This window comes from Acipenser ruthenus, chromosome 2, assembly GCF_902713425.1.
Source record: "Acipenser ruthenus chromosome 2, fAciRut3.2 maternal haplotype, whole genome shotgun sequence".
Taxonomy (NCBI): Eukaryota; Metazoa; Chordata; class Actinopteri; order Acipenseriformes; family Acipenseridae; genus Acipenser; species Acipenser ruthenus.
In genome coordinates this window covers 85,200,143-85,217,945 of record NC_081190.1, presented here as the reverse complement: position 1 = coordinate 85,217,945, position 17,803 = coordinate 85,200,143, and the positions used below count along the sequence as shown (strand labels likewise).

Here is a 17,803-nt window from a genome sequence, read left to right as displayed (position 1 = left end):
TAAATGAGGATTTAGGTTTGCTGCAGTTGAGGTCCATTGAGTGATTGGGATTTAAGTGAAGTGTGACTGACGTTTACAAAAAGCTTATTAAAAGAGCGTTGTTTTCCTTAAGTATTGCAGCAACTCTCTCAGTGAGATAAATACAAATAATTAAAAAAAAAAAAAATTTTTAGCTAACATTTGTTTATTGTTAGTTTTTGTTATGCAAGTGGTGTTTTCCCATTTTTGATATACACATTTACTATATCGTTAGGTATTTTTGTTGTAGTATTTTATTGACATTACCATATCATGGGTTTTTGTAGGCAGGAACGGCCTGAGCTATTCTTTTGCTCCATCTACTGGCCACATAATGCATATGATTATATTAGAAGGGTAGTCCGTCCATTACCAGTAGGGAAGCGACTTCAGGGTTACTTTCATTGGTACGCATTGCTATAATAAATAAGCAATATACGCTGCTGGTGAGTTAAAGTCATGCATTACTCAGCAGTCAGGAAGAGGTAGTATGCATACCGGTAACTTATGCACAATTGCTAAATATGTTGCCTTGTATTACAGCTTCATAGTCTAGTCAAAACTCAGAGACATTTTACACAATTTAAAATATTTAACAGCGACATAAAGAACCATTTTATTTAATATTTACATGTATATTATCATATCAAACATAAATGGGTAAACCACTAAGCAGTAGAATGTATACATTAAGAATACAGGATTTATAACACAATAAAGGATAGGTGGATTAAGGCACAGGGTTGTTATAATAATAAAACGAAGACAGAAAGACAGAAGGGGCAAAAACAAAAGCCTACCAATATCAATAACTTCCGTGTTTTTTTTTGTTTTTTTTTGTATTCCTCTAGCACTGCAGAAATCGGTTTCTGACTTTTGTGTACAGTTCAGTTCTTAAATGTTACATGCATGTCTTGGATGTGGGTAGTCATATAGCAGTCCCCTCAAGTTAAAAAAACATTTTCATCCCAAAGGTCCTCATCACAGTCCAGACCTGACAGCGATTCAACACAGCTCCCAGTGTTAAAAATCTCTTTATATTTTCTGTTTTTCTTCTCATCCTGTGTTGAAAACTTCTCATTCTCCAAGTAAAAACTGTACGAGAAGAAAACACACACAAACACACACACAATTACAGTGCCTTGCATAAGTATTCACCCCCCTTGGACTTTTCCACATTTTGTAGTGTTACAACCTGGAATTAAAATGGATTTAATTAGGATTTTTTGTCACTGATCTACACAAAATAGTCCATAATGTTGAAATGGGGAAAAAAAATCTACATATTTTTCAAAATTATTTACAAATAAAAATCCATTATTAAAAAATGGAAAGAATATGGCACAACCGCGACTCTGCCTAGAGAAGGCCGCCCACCAAAACTCAGTGACCAGGTAAGGAGGGCATTAGTCAGAGAAGCAACCAAGAGGCCAATGGTAACTCTGAAGAGCTGGAGAGATCCACAGCTGAGATGGGAGAAACCGTCCATGGGACAACTATAACCCGGACGCTCCACAAAGTTGGGCTTTACGGAAGAGTGGCGAGAAGAAAGCCATTGCTGAAAAAAACCCATATCAAATCCCGTTTGGATTTTGCCAAAAGGCATGTGGGAGACACAGCAAACATGTGGAAAAAGGTTCTCTGGTCTGATGAGACCAAAATTGAACTTTTTGGCCTTAGCGCAAAACGCTATGTGTGGCGCAAAGCCAACACTGCTCATCACTCTGAGAACACCATCCCCACGGTGAAGCATGGTGGTGGCAGCATCATGTTATGGGGATGCTTTTCATTGGCAGGGACTGAGAAACTGGTCAGGATTGAGGGCAAGATGGATGGAGCCAAATACAGGGAAATTCTAGAGGAAAACCTGTTTCAGTCTGCAAAAAACCTGGGACTGGGGCGGAGGTTCACCTTCCAGCAGGACAATGGCACTAAACACACAGCCAAAAATACACTGGAGTGGTTTAAAAACAAGAACCTGAATGTCTTAGAATGGCCCAGTCAAAGCCCAGACCTCAATCCGATTGAGAATCTGTGGCAAGACTTGAAAATTGCTGTTCACCAACGGTCCCCATCCAACTTGACAGAGCTTGAGCAATTTTGCCAAGAATGGGCAAAAATTGCAGGATCCAGATGTGCAAAGCTGGTAGAGACTTACCCAAAAAGACTCGCAGCTGTACTTGCTGCCAAAGGTGCTTCTACCAAGTATTGACTCCGGGGTGAATACTTATGCAACCAACAAATGTCTTTTTTTTTGTTTAATTAACTTTTGTGTCACAATAAAAAATATTTTGCACCTTCAAAGTGTTAAGTATGTTGTGTAAATCAAATGGCAAAAATCCCAATTAAATCCATTTTAATTCCAGGTTGTAACACTACATAATGTGGAAAAGTCCAAGGGGGGTGAATACTTATGCAAGGCACTGTATATATTTGCCACTAGTACAGAGGTGACCAACCTGGGTCCTGGAGAGCTGCAGGGTCTTCAGGGTTTCGTTTCCACCAGAGTTCTCACTTAATTAAACCAATTATTTTCTTAATTGGTCAACACTAACATTTTTTTCCAGGTCTTTAGCCACGGATGATTTATAGATACCCAGAAAGCTTGCAGGATTGTGGCTCTTCATGACCAGGTTTAGCCACCTCTGCACTAATTATATATATATATATATATATATATATATATATATATATATATATATATATATTATATATATATATATATATATATATATATATATATATATATATATATATATATATACTGCACCTCTAAAAAGTTAGATTGCATGTTGCCATCTAACAGAGAAATAACTGACTTTTGTTAGGATCTTAGTTATGTGGCTTTTAACACTACTTTCCAATGGGCCAGAAATAAAAATGCAGAACGGCTTAGACCCTTGGCTCACTAAATATCTTGGTATACCCCAATACATAATTGTGCCATCTTCAAATAATTGCAACTTACTTTTATTAGCAATCAGTACTGCAAGTGCAGAGATTGTGTCTGTCCAGACTGGTAAACTTCTGCTATGTAATTTAGATTAGGAAATCAATATGCCTATATATTAAAAACTTGTGAAATAGTAAAATATACCCCTGGTATATTCAGTTAATGAAATACAAAAACAAAATACCTGGGTTTGTTTTCATTTTGATCTTGTGTTTCTGGTAAACTTCTTGTTAGATCCACTGGGCTACCAGATGTTACCTACAATTAGTGTTTTTATTTAGATTATTCAGTTTGTTATTTGGCTTCATTATTTATTCATGTTTTATACTCAATTGACAATTACCAGCACTCTGAAGTACCTAATAGTAACCTGCATGTATATAGGCATAACCCACAATTCCCTGTGTCACATCCATTACTCAGAATATCTCCATAACATGCAAATAATTATCAAGTGTTATTTGCCAACACAATTTACCTCATTTCGTTTTTTGGTTTTGGGACCCTTCTTTGCTTTAGTATTCCCCCTTTCTTCATTCTTCTTGTCCAGGTAAGCTTTCATGATGCTGTCTAGCTGCCCCTCAAGTTGGTAAGAATGCTGTAATCCACTGTCTCTACCTAGGAATTGAAATATGCACCACACAAAAGTGTATGTGGTAAAGTTTACATGATAAATCAATAATACGAAAAAAAAACAAAAAACACTGTCTTGTAGCAATTAAGGTCCAATAGTACCTCTTCTAACCTGAAAAGACAACTATGTTCAGAACTAATTTTAGCAAGCGTTAAGTTGCCCATGAAAACAATAGATGACGCAACTGGCTTTGAACACATGTATGTCCGTCTTAGTTTAAAAAAAAATAAATAGCAGTTTGGTGCTTTTATTTTATTTGTATAGAGTTTTCTTACCTATGTTTGAGTTGACATGCATTTAAAAACATTTTTGTATTTTATGTTGTTGTTTTTGGGGAAAAAAAAAACCTGAACATTACATCAAACACCTAAATGAGCAGCGCATGTCACATTAACAAACATGGATAACATTTACGAAGAATTAGGTACCCAATAAATGTGCTGCACTCCTAAGCATTTACAGACGTTTTAATGCTTTAGTGTCTGGTTGCTTGGATTACCTTCACAGTGGCAAATCACCCTTTCCCAAAGCTTGTTCTTGCGAAGGCAGTGCAGGTTTCCCACTATCAACAGGTGCCTCTTCCCTCTGGTCAGTGCCACATTCATTCTCTTCTCAGAGTCTATAAACCCTACTTGTTTGGTCCTGACACAGGACAAAACAATGATCTCCTTTTCTGCTCCTTGAAAAGCATCCACTGTGGACACCTGGACATGTTTAACCTCACTGTGGTCACAGTATGTATCGCTGTGCAGTAAGTTAGAAAGCTGCAAATTGATTGTAAAAAAAGGTTTGGAACATTTGGAACTTTAACGAACAGGTATACACGCAAACTTAGAAATTTGTTAAGAGGGACGAAGTACAATACACAAACTTTTGAATTCTACATTATAGTTTATGTTGTCCATTAATGTGCAACATCAGAATTATTTATGTTTTTCATCACTAGACAAAAATCACAACACTTACTGCCCAATTGGCTTTAATCAGAGAATTCTGTGTAAAAGACGCCAGTGCATGACTTGTATAGTGCAAACAGTACTTAGTAATAGTCTGTTTAATTTAGTAACATGCCTGTTCTTAGCATGTTTTACTAACCTTGTACATTTGAGACTTGTATAATGTAATCACTCCAATCATCGACCCCTCTATTCCACTGGCAATCAAACTCTGGATAAGCTTAAGAGTAAAGACAGCTTCTTCAATATTGTGAAAACTGCCATCGTTTTGTATCTGCAAAGAACACAAACATATGTGTGTTACCACAAGATATTATTTTAGTACACATTTAGTGTTTTGGCCTTAATAATATGCTTTGGCCTTGAAAGGATAACTACAAACTGGTATATTTGGGCTTTGCCTGGTAAATTGATTTCTCTATATATGGTAGTTGGTGCAGAACATCTATAATTGATATGCAGATTCACACAAAGGGGGTAACAGTTGTACCTGCTCTGTTCCTTTAACACTGTAGAAACATACAGTTGGTAACCAATCCAGCAGAGGGCTTCGATCTGAATCTGTGATACCATCAATGAGAGCGCCATCATAGAAAAGTTTGTTGGCTATTGCACTGATTGCAGGATGGCATCTGTACTGAGTCCTCAACAGAACAGGTTTATATCCCTTTAAGAAAAAAAAATAATAAACACATAAATAAATGATAATAATAATACTAATAATAATACTAATAATACTACTACTACTACTACTAATAATAATAATAATACCCATAAAATAACAATTAAGGATATAAATTACGGAGCCTTTAAAAATCTTACCATCAAACACAGGCGGTCAAACAGAGTTTGTTCCATTCCAGCTTCATGAGCACCTTCAGATCCCTGGATGGTGGGAGGCAGCTGCTTTGGATCACCAACAAGTACCAGCTTCTCACATCCAAACCTGGGAAAGTAAGCAATCAGCACAGCGAGCATCTTAATCCTGATATTTTTAAAGGGAATCAGACTCATTAAGGTACAGCTGAATTTGATTTTACCATAATATTGTACTTTAATAATGCTTTATATTATATCATGTGTAGGGCTTCTGATTTTCGGTTTTAACCGATAAAACCCGATAAAAAAAAAGTAAAATCGGTGGCTAGCCAATAAACACCGGAAAACACCGTAAAAACTATGGTCACCGGCAGAAGAATGTGCCGGTGACCATAGGGATTTCGTTGTTGAAGACAGCAAAGGAAAGAAGGTACAACTTAAGTGTGCAAGTACTGTCGAGTTGCTATACATATTTTGACACAAAAAAAAGCTCAAGCAATTTGGAAAGTACCCGAAAACACTAATTTCATACAGTATATAAAAAACAAAAGCCCCGAAATAAAAACGTTTACATAACACTCAAATAGCTCAAAATAAGCACCGAAAAATACAATTAATAAAACCTGAAAAACAGAAGCCCTAATCATGTGCAATTAAACGTTACAACCATTGAATTCATCAGTGATATAACAAAATACAAATACATGTTTTTATACTGCTACAAATAGGTAGTCCGAGTTTGTTTTAACAAATAACCCCCAGCTGGAGTACCTATCAGAATATGGAGTAGAAACAATCTAGATTTTCTCATGTAACAATCAAACACTTGCCCAGTAAACTGGGGATTAGCATTAAATACTTATTATTTTGAATTAACATTCTGCACATGGCCAAGTGTTGCATTGTATTGTAAGATGCATTCCCCTAAGCCAGTTGTCAAATAAATGTACAACATACAACAGTTGAAGATACAAGACTTATAAATAATCTGACATAACTAAATTCACAAGACATAGGACAGGAGAGATGATGTAGCAGTATGTTTTGAAATGTACATATTACTGTGCTATGTTAGGCTCAATGTTGTCATGTAACACCAGCCAAATATAAAAAAGTGGGACGATTCATGCTAGGGTTGAATGGGCTTAGTTTCATGTCTAGAATGAGTTCTCTGGGGCGGGCAGCTGCCTGTCCAAGGGGAGGTAAATCCTTCTTGATTGACACGTGGACCAGTGCAAGTAATCTGACTGCTTTGATGCTCCTTATGGAAACTACATACATCCTGTTAGCAGTGCAGTATACGTACACAAATCAGAAAAAGTGCATGTGTGGTACAGTACACACGTTCAATACATCTCTTTGGTTAAATTCGAATGTAAAATGTGAAGTTCAGCTGTTGCAGGTTTGACAAAACATAAAACAGTTTGAAATTAGTTCATACCTTGCAATAGGCTGCAGAGAGGCTGGCTCTGTTATTTGACTGCACTCATCCAAAAGGACCACAGGGAATGTCAGGTTATTCATACAAGGAAATGTGCATGCTGCACAGGTGGCTCCTACCACCTGTACCTGAATAATGAGAACAATGCACAAGAGAAACAATAACATTGGATTCTATACCACATATTTTATAGTACACAATATAGAGGGATGTATAAATCTGTGGGTGGTAACCTCTCTACTGGCTGTATACATGAAGCATTAACAATTCAGTAAATGTATAGGATTGCAATGACTTTATTGTCATATGAATTAGTAATTTAGAAAACACTGCATGTTAGCTTAGGGAAGAGCATAGCTATCAATTCATTTAATGGTGTTATACTAAATTAGATTGCATTGAGACACTGTGAAACACATCATTCTTTAAAGACATGTGACACAGTGGCCCTTGACTTCTTGTTTGCAGTTGCTGTCTGGGATACAGATGCTCCAAGTAATTGTGCTCCCACCTTCAAGGCGCTTTCAAACTCTGATAAGTCTGGTTTCTACCCAGCCAACAAACTAACAATCAAGCACTCAAGGCCGTGCATTCTGTACTGTCAAACACGATACTACAGGTAACAGGGTTCAGTAGAATATTGCCTCATGATGCCCCTATTTTATTTTCTACTTTATCCAGTAATATTTGAAAGTTCTACTGACATTATACCCTATTTTTTCTCTGACACCATTTGTGTTTGATCTTTGTATAACAGAACATTTGTGCTTGAACTACCTAGAAGTACAAAAATATCAAAGCCTAGCTTTGCACAAGGTTTAACACGTGTCTTAGTCTCAACCCTTTTATCAGGCACTTTCGAGGTCACAAAACACATGGCTGAACAATGATAATAGATGGCCCTTGACCCTGTGGTGTTATGGATCTAAATAGCAATTGTAACACATGAAAGGTAGATGGTGGGGAAGAGAGGTCTCAGATAGCTGGCAGAGATCCCAGGTTACAGAAACTGTACACCGGGGACTGGCACAACTTCCATAGCCTCAGGGGACGGACCTCTAAAGGGCTTTTTACAACAAACTTGCTACATTTAAAGACTGTTAGAATAAACCCAACCCTAATGCTAACATCCCATAGCTGACGTCAGTGCAGACGCCTGCTGCTTTGGCCAGAAATAAACTGACAGTCACCTAGGGGGCTATTCAGGAGCTTATTTCAGTGATTACTGCAGAGACTGCCATGAACTCACTTGTGAGCGATGAACATTTTAAGGTTCTACAACTTGTCTAAATTGACTCACAGACAGCCTACATTATGTTCACATACATCCACTTAACTAGTTACTAGTTAACCCATTAGGACCCACTGTCTTGTTTTATATGACAATCACCTGATACTAATGTGACTGCACATTGCAAGGCTGAGTAGGCGTAAATGGGTTAATAGTTGATTCGTTACAAAATCAATCAGATTGCGGTTTGAACTAAAGCACAAAGAAGAAAAGGACCCTCTATAAATAAATCATTGAAAATGTATGCGAGTTCAAAAGTTAACTGGAGTCAATACTGAGCCTTAATTTAAAAAAAAAAAAAAAAAAGATTTGTTGGACTTAAATAATGGAAAAAAAATATAGTGGCACATTTTTTTTCTCTTCTGCTGGTTTGTGCCACAAATTGATGTAAAGACTGAGTCTGCATGCCTTTATAGTGCTTCTTAATACAGTAGAACCCATTAAACCAAATCACAATGGGAATATGCATTTAGAATAACCCTTTAGAATACCCCTTTGTTGTTACTGATGCAACAATGAGGGAGGACAGGCCTCCAGGATTCCACTGTTTAATAATGTACAGTTAATGTAGCCTTATATTTACAGGCAAGGCAAGCACATCGTCGCTGTATCTTTCTTACCTCCTTTAGCAGCCCTTTGTTTCTGCCCAGTTTGTGCTGTTCAATACTCTTCCTCACATAAGCCTTCTCTATGTTGCTCAGGTCCCCTCTCAGAAGGGTCTGCAGCTCCCGCAGCTGCTCACTGTCACTCCCTGCATGCAGACTAAGCAAAGGACAATTTATTTAAAAAATAAAATCATTCTGTGTATGTCAGTATCTCCCATCACAGCAGTAAATACAAAATTAGCATGTCAGTGACATTCATCCCCCACCACGGATGTAAATGAAAAATTAGAGCCATCAGTAACATTAAAAAGTAGTCGGCATACATTACGCTAATATACATTCACTTAACTGCTGACCAGTGAACTCATTAGAACCCACTGTCATGCAATCACCTGCTACTAATGTGACTGTACTTTGCATGAGGGAAAATGCATGAATGGGCTAGGATTACAGAACACCCTGTAGACATTGTTGTATCCTTTGTTGTATGTATCACAGGGATATATTAAGCAGTAGAACCTACAGGCAAGAGCCCTTCAGTTCAGACAAGGTCAACTACCAAGGTACTGCCCGATAATCACGGTTTCATTGCGGTTACAAACCTGTAAAAAGGGATTTTATTGTTCTTTAAAAAAAATGTATATCTTTAATTTAAATATTTATTTACATATGTCATGTTTTGTTTTTAATACTATACATTAAATCAGAATGTTCTGATACTATCTAAATTATTGGTATTTTCAAAACAATAAATTATCTTCAAAGCTGGATTTTTAGTGGACATTTCAAGTAAGAAAATAAATAAATAAGTAAATAAATAAATAAATAAATAAATAAATAGTGTGGCCATCACAGTAATTACATATAAAGAGGCATGTGTTTCAAAGCAAATATTTAACTGCAATGTGCTACAATAACACCTGAAAACACTTCACAGTTACCTGTGTGGTAAGATAGGTCTGGCAATTTTCCTTACACTTCCAACTCTGATGAATCTATCAAACCCAAGATCTAGAAGGCTGGATAAAATAAACAAACAAATACAAATAAAACTTAAAGATGTGGTCTTTGACTTCCCTTTCCCCTAGTAATGTCACAGAACGCGACTAAGAAAGAAAAAAAAAAAAAAAAAAGAGAACATATCAATAGTACAGTTACACAATTATTGTATCTCATTTGTGATTCCTGGCCCATACACAGATTAACTCATTACATAGTGAACGTTCCAGCTTCTTTCATTAACTCAACTCAAAACAACTATAGGGACATGACTGAAATAGTTCATATTACAGTGTTAAGATATTCAAAAGAAATCACTCTAGTTTTATAGCATCTGTTAATAAATACAAAATTCCAATTCTGTGGGAAAGTTATGACTGCAATGACACTGTGTATATTGATCATGAAATCATGTGTTTTACCGTTACAAAAGCTTAAACTCTTCAGCTATAGAAATATTATTTTTTCATTTCAATATTACCCAGTAGGTTCTGAGTAGATACGTCATTATCTTATGTTAGGTCATTAATTGCCATCATTAAAAATATTCCAGCAGAAATTGCTTCAGAATAGACTACTCAAGGCTGATTATGAGGACGTGTGGTGAAAAAAAATATTAATGTTGCCCAGGCTTCATTGAACCATGGTTCACCAATGGGTTTTACTAATATGCTTCCCCACCTCACTTCCTCCCAATCAGTCTTGAGTTGTCTGAGTAGCAAATTTTGCTGCAGTAGCTTGTGAGCATGGTAAATAATAATCTAAGCAGAAAGAACAATAGAGGATCATAGAGAACACATATACTAGCAGATTAAGAAATGCAATATTAGTAAAATGTAGACATTAAAAAGTACCGCTTTGGGCTCTCGAGTGGCGCATCCAGTACAGGTGCTCCACGTGGAGTGCAGGATGCGCTCTATAGTCTGGACATCGCGAGTTCGAGTCCAGGCTATTACTTTGCCGACCGAGGACGGGAGCTTCCAGGAGGCGGCGCTCAATTGGCCGCGCGCCACCAGGGGGGAGGGAGGGTTAGGTCGGCCAGGGTGTCCTCGGCTCACCACGCACCAGCGACCCCTGTAGTCTGGCCGGGCGCCTGCAGGCTTGCCTGTAAACTGCCCGAAAGCTGCGTTGTCCTCCGACGCTGTAGCTCTTGGGTGGTTGCATGGTGACTCCGCAGTGTGAAAAAAAGCGTTCGGCTGACGGCACACGCTTCGGAGGACAGCGTGTTCGTCTTCGCCCTCCCGAGTCAGCGCAGGGGTGGTAGCGGTGAGCTGAGCATAATAAAATAATTGGCCATTCCAAATTGGGAGAAAATAATAAAAATAATTGGCAACGACTAACCCTTTACTGCCGCCACAGTCAACTCTTCAGATATTAATGTCTAATCTAAACAAAATTAAATAATATAAAATTGGTTTAGTACAGTGGGGATTCAGCACATATGTGAGGTTGTAGCACAGGTTCTTTTTGCAACTAAAGTACCAGCAGCAAAGACTTTAGCCAAAGGGCTTGTCTGGGCTACAGAAAGAGCCTTGAGGGGTACACCTGTTTAGTTAAATGAAGGCAAGTGTTTATGGTAACTACATGATGTGACAGGGTCCAGATGGAGTCAAAGAAAGGAGTTCAGAAATGGGTATGCATGAAAACCTGAGCACATGCCCCAGAGGTATACTGCAGCTCTATAAACCAGGATAATCTAGTTATCAGGTATAATTTTATTACCACATTACCTAGTATTTACAGAATGATTTAACTCAAACCTAGCGTTTTTGAAGAATAAGATTTATACACTAAAAAATGTATATGTTTTTCCACTTCTATTTTAACTCCCATTTCAATAAATCAGGGATTTTCTCCAAAAAAAAATAATAATAATAATTAAACTCTTAATAGTTAAACAATATCATCAGGATTATGTTAGGATCTTGATGTTTTGCAAAAGCAGTTGGCTGATTAACTGCAATATAGCTTATTCAATTTCAAAGTGTTGAAACATTTATAGAGGGGATCGACTACTTTAGAGCTACAGGGTGACAAATCCCCCTTTTCTCTGTGGTTTTATAATTTATTCTTAGCCCTCGAACATGTAAACTGCCTTTTGTCACTTGCAATTACTCCCAAACATTGTCACATCTGCTAGAGATATTTCAATCAGAAATTGAGTCTTGAGTGTTCTTCACACTAATTGTTTGTATTGTGTCACATCTATGGCATTTAAACTGTTTTAATGGAGGGCCTTATGTTTACATCAAATTGGCATTAAAGGTTTCTTGTGACCTGCCGTCTCCTACAGTGGGATGCGGTCAAGCCACTATAATTGGCATAAAACACACTAAGTACTGTGCTAAAAATGCAGCTTATATTTACAATTCAACAATCTTTTGTATGGTAGGAACACTGCCATAATTTTATCATAGCGACCAAACATATATCAGTAAGTGTTTAATGTACAGTACATGTAGGACATTAGAAACACAATACGTAGGACAGACTTTTGTGTTAATGGACTATTCCTCATATGATGGATTCATTTGTAACTCAAATGGCACCCTTGACATGTATTACGTAATGTTGAAAAGCTGCAAGCCAATTCTCAATGGGCAAGACAGCAGATCGTGTGTGCACTTTGACAGAGCGAAAATAGTTGTAGTTTGGTTGACATATTATACAATTTTAAACTGCAAAGGAACACATTTCAAAACAGAAGGGAATTATTATGTCTGTGGGCTCACGTTCCTAAGATAACCAAATTATACTTTGGTATTGAGATTTACTTCTTATACAAGTTTTAGGTAGTTTCCAGCATCAATTCAATGTTAAGATTTGTTGATGGTATGACAATACAAACCCAAGAAGTACTCTGTCAACAGCTACGTTAGTAGAGGAAGAGATGAGAAGTTTCCACAAAGTCCGTCTTGGGCCATCAGCAGCCTTGATTTCAGCAAAAAGACGCACCAGGAAGAGAACAATCACTGCCAGCAAGTAACTCTTCCCAGATCCAAAGACTCCTAATGCAAACAACAACAGCACATTTCAGAAATACTGTCACCTACTGTGTTTATAGTAAATCCATTGGGTAAGGAAAGAAAAAAAAATATTAGTAAATGTCATAAAAAACACAATTTTGGTACTACAGTCAAGGAAATTTCAAGTAATTCCATACTGCATGTTAAATGTTTGGTGTGAAAAGCATATAAAGGTCTTTCCAATTGTGAACTAAATCTGGGACACTGACTGATTCAGGTGGAGTCAAATTAATTAGCATTATGCTTTTTTTTTTTTTTTTAAATGTAAGTGAGAGATTTAGTTTGGGGTGTGGGAAAGTTTTTTTGGGGTAATGTGACATTATTGGTGTCATGCAGGATGGCTTTGTTGCTTTAATTCATTATTACAGTATGCACTGCTCTTTCATTAAAAAAAAAAAACTTCATTAATGGTTAGGCCTTGTTGGCAGTACATTGTACATGCCTGTCACAAGTTAACCTTTTGTAATATTTACATATTTTATGATCAGAAACTGTAAACACTTGTGATTACCTGTCATAAATACTTACCATGTACAATTGTTATAGGCAGCAAGTCCTGCCCACTGCAATTGTCTGGATTGTTATTCCCTTCCATCATCTTGGCAATCTGAGAGAGAACGGCTGCTTGGTCTGTGTTTAAATGGTAGCTGTCTATCATCTCCGCGGCCAGATCAGGTGCTCTGCCTGAACTCAGGAGTCCAGAACTCTCTGCAGGACGAGGAGTGATGGCAGGAGGCACAAATCCTCTCCTCTGTCTGCACAGCTGATCTGCACTGTTATTGGTATCTGGCCTGAAAAAAAAAGAGAGAGAAACGGTTTTATAACAAATTAATTAAATACAGATGAACCCGTTTTATATCACCTCGCTTGTCATACCCCGTTTATTATCACAATTTTTCAAAAACCACTCGCCATGCACCATAGGTTCTTTGAGAAATTACCTCTCTTAATATCATCTCACAAACCCGCTTATTGTCACTTTTTGTGCAGCCTGTCAAATGCTGCGTGGCCTGGCTTTACTAAGTAAACACAGCATATAATTAATTTCCAACGCAACTAACAACCAATAGTCATTTAGGCTGATAAACTGACATTTTGTGCAGCCTGTCAAATGCTGTGTGGGCGGTCTTAACGGGACACAGTTAAGTTACAAAACACCAACGTCACCAAAAGTAGTCAGTCTTATACAAATGCACACAAAAAGAAAACATCAAGTGCAATGCCTAATTGATAGCTCTCATCAGTTGCCAATTCATGCATTTTTTAGATAGACATAAACTGTTTCGTTCCAGTTAATAATACAAAGCGTATTTGTCCTGTAGTAAACTATATGCATTACTTTAAATGTAAAGAACGACTAAATGTACAGTATTAAAACACTGCACACATTTCTCGTACTCATAATGTGCTGTCATATGCAAACATGAAACTCAGTTTATATCATGACCTGCTTTATATCATGAATTATGCCTGCATAAATCATGATATAAAGCAGGTTCAAATTTAAATGATAAATCCATAATCTCTCTTGTTCAGAGATTTATTTTTCCTGTTAGTATAATTGAATCTAGCTTAAACTGTGGCATTGAACTTTCATGTGTTAAATCCCACCCATTCAAACAGTGGTTATCTAGTGCACCTATCCAGGGCAAGAACCTGTTAACTCCTATTAAAATCACAGCACTACACTTGTATTTATGCTAATGCTCGTCAGGAGCTTTTTCCCACGAGTCATCATTTTTAGTTTTACTCTTTAGATTTACATTTACTGTATAGATTCAGTTGAAAATAGTGCCTTTTAAAATCTACCATGCAACATACCAAGCACATGATTTACTAGCACAATTTCTCAGTTTTGTTCTGTACTGATACCCTTTTGTGTGTCAACTTCATTCTGGTATAAGAGAACAATACAAACCATTTGATTCATACCTTGCTTGTGCCCATTCATGAGATGCATCCCTGTCATTTGTAGAATTTAAATAATAGAACTAGCTGCTGTTAGATATCCTTTCCTGTCTTTTTCTCCCCGAAAGGATACATTTTTCAGAGCTTTGAAGCATTCCTTTTCATGGCTCTCTACCCTTCAGACATTGCTCTAAATCAAACAATGGTTTGATGCTTGGTACACATCAGCCTTCCATTGATACTTACATTTTTAATAAGCGAGGCATAAGAGGTAGTGAGGCTGGGTTAAAGTGTTCTTGCAGGTTTCTTAGGGATGTCAGTTCAGTGCTGGCATTACAAACATGTAATGCATGAACAACCACTGTAGAAACAAAAATCAAAGGGAAACATACTTTCATTAAATCAACCTGCTACAAACCCACACTGTATTGTTAAAAAAAAAAATCAAACAAATTGTATACCAAGTCTGGGGGGTTATGTATTTTTATATGGAAACCTTTGTCTAAATGCTTACTGTCTGAGGGCCAGTTTGATGTAAAGTATCCTTTTAGAGGCACAAGCTCCAATTCATTGCTTGAGGATGGTCCAAAGAAAGCGCTACAGCCAATAAAAGTGTCCAAGGGGTCAAACAACAGTGTTTTTGATACAACCCAGAGATCATCTGCAACAGTAGAAGAAAGTCAATTGTATTATCTTCTACCAGTGTTAAAATCATTTTCATATAAGAATGTATCTGGAACAAAAATGGAATAATCTATTAATCTGTTGCAGTGCCCCGAACATTCTAATAACCAACAATGCCTGTTCAAACTAGACACTTTTTAACTAAGTTTTAAATATTTAATTCTATGAATAACCAGGTATTGTTTGTAAACTCACAGATAGCTACTGCCAATGTGGCCCTGCATAATCATTATCCCAGCAGTAATGTCCACCATGATAAAAATATGGAAAAATCTCACTGTAACACTGGCTAATGGTCTCAAGTATCCAAGTGCCATCCAACCCCAACAACATAGAAAGGGTCTTTCTACAGAAAAATGTTTTCTTAAGATGTAGTTACAGTCAATTACCTAGCCAGCTATGCCCAGTGTGAGGTGCATCAATGTTTAAATAAATGATTAAATGCATTGTTATTATATAGTTAACACATGCATTAAGCATGTCTGTCACATTCCACTTCAACAAACACATGCAGCTGTGATGACATATTGCAATGTACAGCAAGGTGGGTGGCAAGGCACTAGCTGGTTTCTAAGGAAGAATACTAGACATAAAAGGAGCTTTCTCATTGTCTGGTAATCCTTACAGCTCAATTCAGCATGACAGTACTGCACTGTGTAATACAAAATGAAAAATAAATTCTGTTTAGATAATGATTGCACTCTCTCTATTTCACTTATTGTAATAACATTTTTAGACTTGTGATTTAAAACATACAAACTTTTAGCTTTTGTGAAGATACCTAATCATCAGAACTTAAGATATATCTTGGCAGACCGGCTTCAGAATATTCATGTGTTTATGAAGTGTAACCGTTTTACACACCATGGATTTTGATTGAAGCTCCTCTCTGTCTGTTTAAACATTTACCTTTGCTGTAACTTGAAGAGTTCTCTTTCCTGCTTAGCCTGAGATAAAGTCTGGGTTTCACTTCAGTCAACTCTGAAACGTCATGTCTATGGTTTTTAAATTTTCCTTTGTAGAACTGCTTTCTTTGAAAATCAAAGGATTTCCTACAAAAAAAAATGAGATATGGACCCCTGAGCTACTCAAACATAAAATATTTTGCCATTCAATTAAGTCATTTAGGAAATATTCTTTGAATCAAATGGTTTCAGCGGCTTTTCTTGGTTTCCTGTTTACCTTCACTGGATGTGAAAAGAGCAGCATATTAGAGCAGCTTGTAAATCAGCATATTACCAGTTAGGCACTTCTCTGCAGACTGTCTCGGCTGGATTATTGGAATACCCTTCTTGCAGGTTAATTTAAATCTTCCACACAGAAAATGCAATTTGTTATGAAGTCAGCTGCACATACCTTTACTTTAACAAAGACATTTTACCTGACCAGTCTCCATGGACTACCAGTGATATTTTGTAAAGACTTTGCTTTTAACAAAATGGAGTGTGAATTATCTGGCTCCCTATGTACTTGGCTTGCACACTTCATACTACTAATGCTGGGCTACTTACTTTGCCATGTGTTTGGCTGAAAACTGTAGGTAGATACGACTTTAGTTTTCAAGCTCTATATCTGTGGAACGCTCCCTGATTTTATTACAGATAGTAAATCTATATTGGTTACAAAACTATTTTTTTGTTGCAAGAATCTGTGAAACAATGAGGTGTTCACTAAAAGCGTTGTTTAAATTTGTATTGCATTTTTTATTGTATAAGAAATAACTCATTTGCATATTTTTTTTTACCTTTCCATTAAACTATAGAATCATTTAAATCCCTTTATCTTAAGGATGATTTAGTCATCTAAACTGAATGCACTTCTAATGGGAATGTGATATTTCAACTGTATAAACTCTTTAAAAAAAAAAAAAAGTAAACCCTTACCTCACCATAAGATGGCACTGACTGTACAATGGTATATGCTGGCTTCTGATGTAGGCTGACATACTGTTCACATCGGACAGCATCATTTTAGCCTGCGACTCTCCAACTTTCAATGAACTGCCTGGTTTCACCTCATTGAACCATTTAAAAAAACTGCACTTATCTTTGTTTGAAGCATCGCAAGTGTAGAAGAATCTACCCTACAAGAGGATCACAATGTTTATATCAAGCTTGAATAACAGAGGTATTCTGAAAACCCCACAGACAGCTTTGTTCTGACAACTGTTGAAGCAACTTGTTAAATGTGAAACTTTCAAGCAATGTTCAAGTTCTCAGACCAAAACTGTTTTCATGTTGGCTCTTGAACTTATCAAAAGAAAGTTCCACAATAACAAAAGATTATGTTGCTGTTATATGTGGGATTAAATGGATGAGTATAAATCTAATATTTATAACAAATCTATTTGTTAAAAAACAAGTTAAATTGTAGAAATGTAATACGTTCCACAATATTTCTGATAATGACACATTAAGCAGTTCTTGGCTATTTAAGGATACACATTTACTGGAGGTAATGGTAGTCAGT

At 36.8% G+C, this 17,803-nt stretch overlaps 1 protein-coding gene across 4 annotated transcripts in view; it reads right to left on the bottom strand.

The window, feature by feature from the left end:
- Positions 1–233: 233 nt before the first annotated feature.
- The window catches only part of LOC117968158 (protein ZGRF1-like), a 28,672-nt gene continuing 11,102 nt past the window's right edge, over positions 234–17,803 (bottom strand). Inside the window, exons 15-30 of one of the 4 annotated variants that reach the window (XM_059003017.1) lie at positions 17,218–17,417; positions 16,244–16,386; positions 15,165–15,311; positions 14,897–15,011; positions 13,271–13,533; positions 12,565–12,724; positions 9,659–9,736; positions 8,733–8,874; positions 6,822–6,949; positions 5,384–5,507; positions 5,052–5,228; positions 4,701–4,835; positions 4,105–4,369; positions 3,450–3,589; positions 3,156–3,229; positions 234–1,113 (exon numbers count right to left, since the gene is read on the bottom strand). In XM_059003017.1, coding sequence (XP_058859000.1) covers positions 963–1,113; positions 3,156–3,229; positions 3,450–3,589; positions 4,105–4,369; positions 4,701–4,835; positions 5,052–5,228; positions 5,384–5,507; positions 6,822–6,949; positions 8,733–8,874; positions 9,659–9,736; positions 12,565–12,724; positions 13,271–13,533; positions 14,897–15,011; positions 15,165–15,311; positions 16,244–16,386; positions 17,218–17,417 — 2,442 coding nt within the window. In that variant the 3' untranslated portion in view covers positions 234–962. The remainder of the gene's footprint in view (positions 1,114–3,155; positions 3,230–3,449; positions 3,590–4,104; positions 4,370–4,700; positions 4,836–5,051; positions 5,229–5,383; positions 5,508–6,821; positions 6,950–8,732; positions 8,875–9,658; positions 9,737–12,564; positions 12,725–13,270; positions 13,534–14,896; positions 15,012–15,164; positions 15,312–16,243; positions 16,387–17,217; positions 17,418–17,803) is intronic. The other 3 variants (XM_059003010.1, XM_059003028.1, XM_059003035.1) reach the window with 3 other exon arrangements.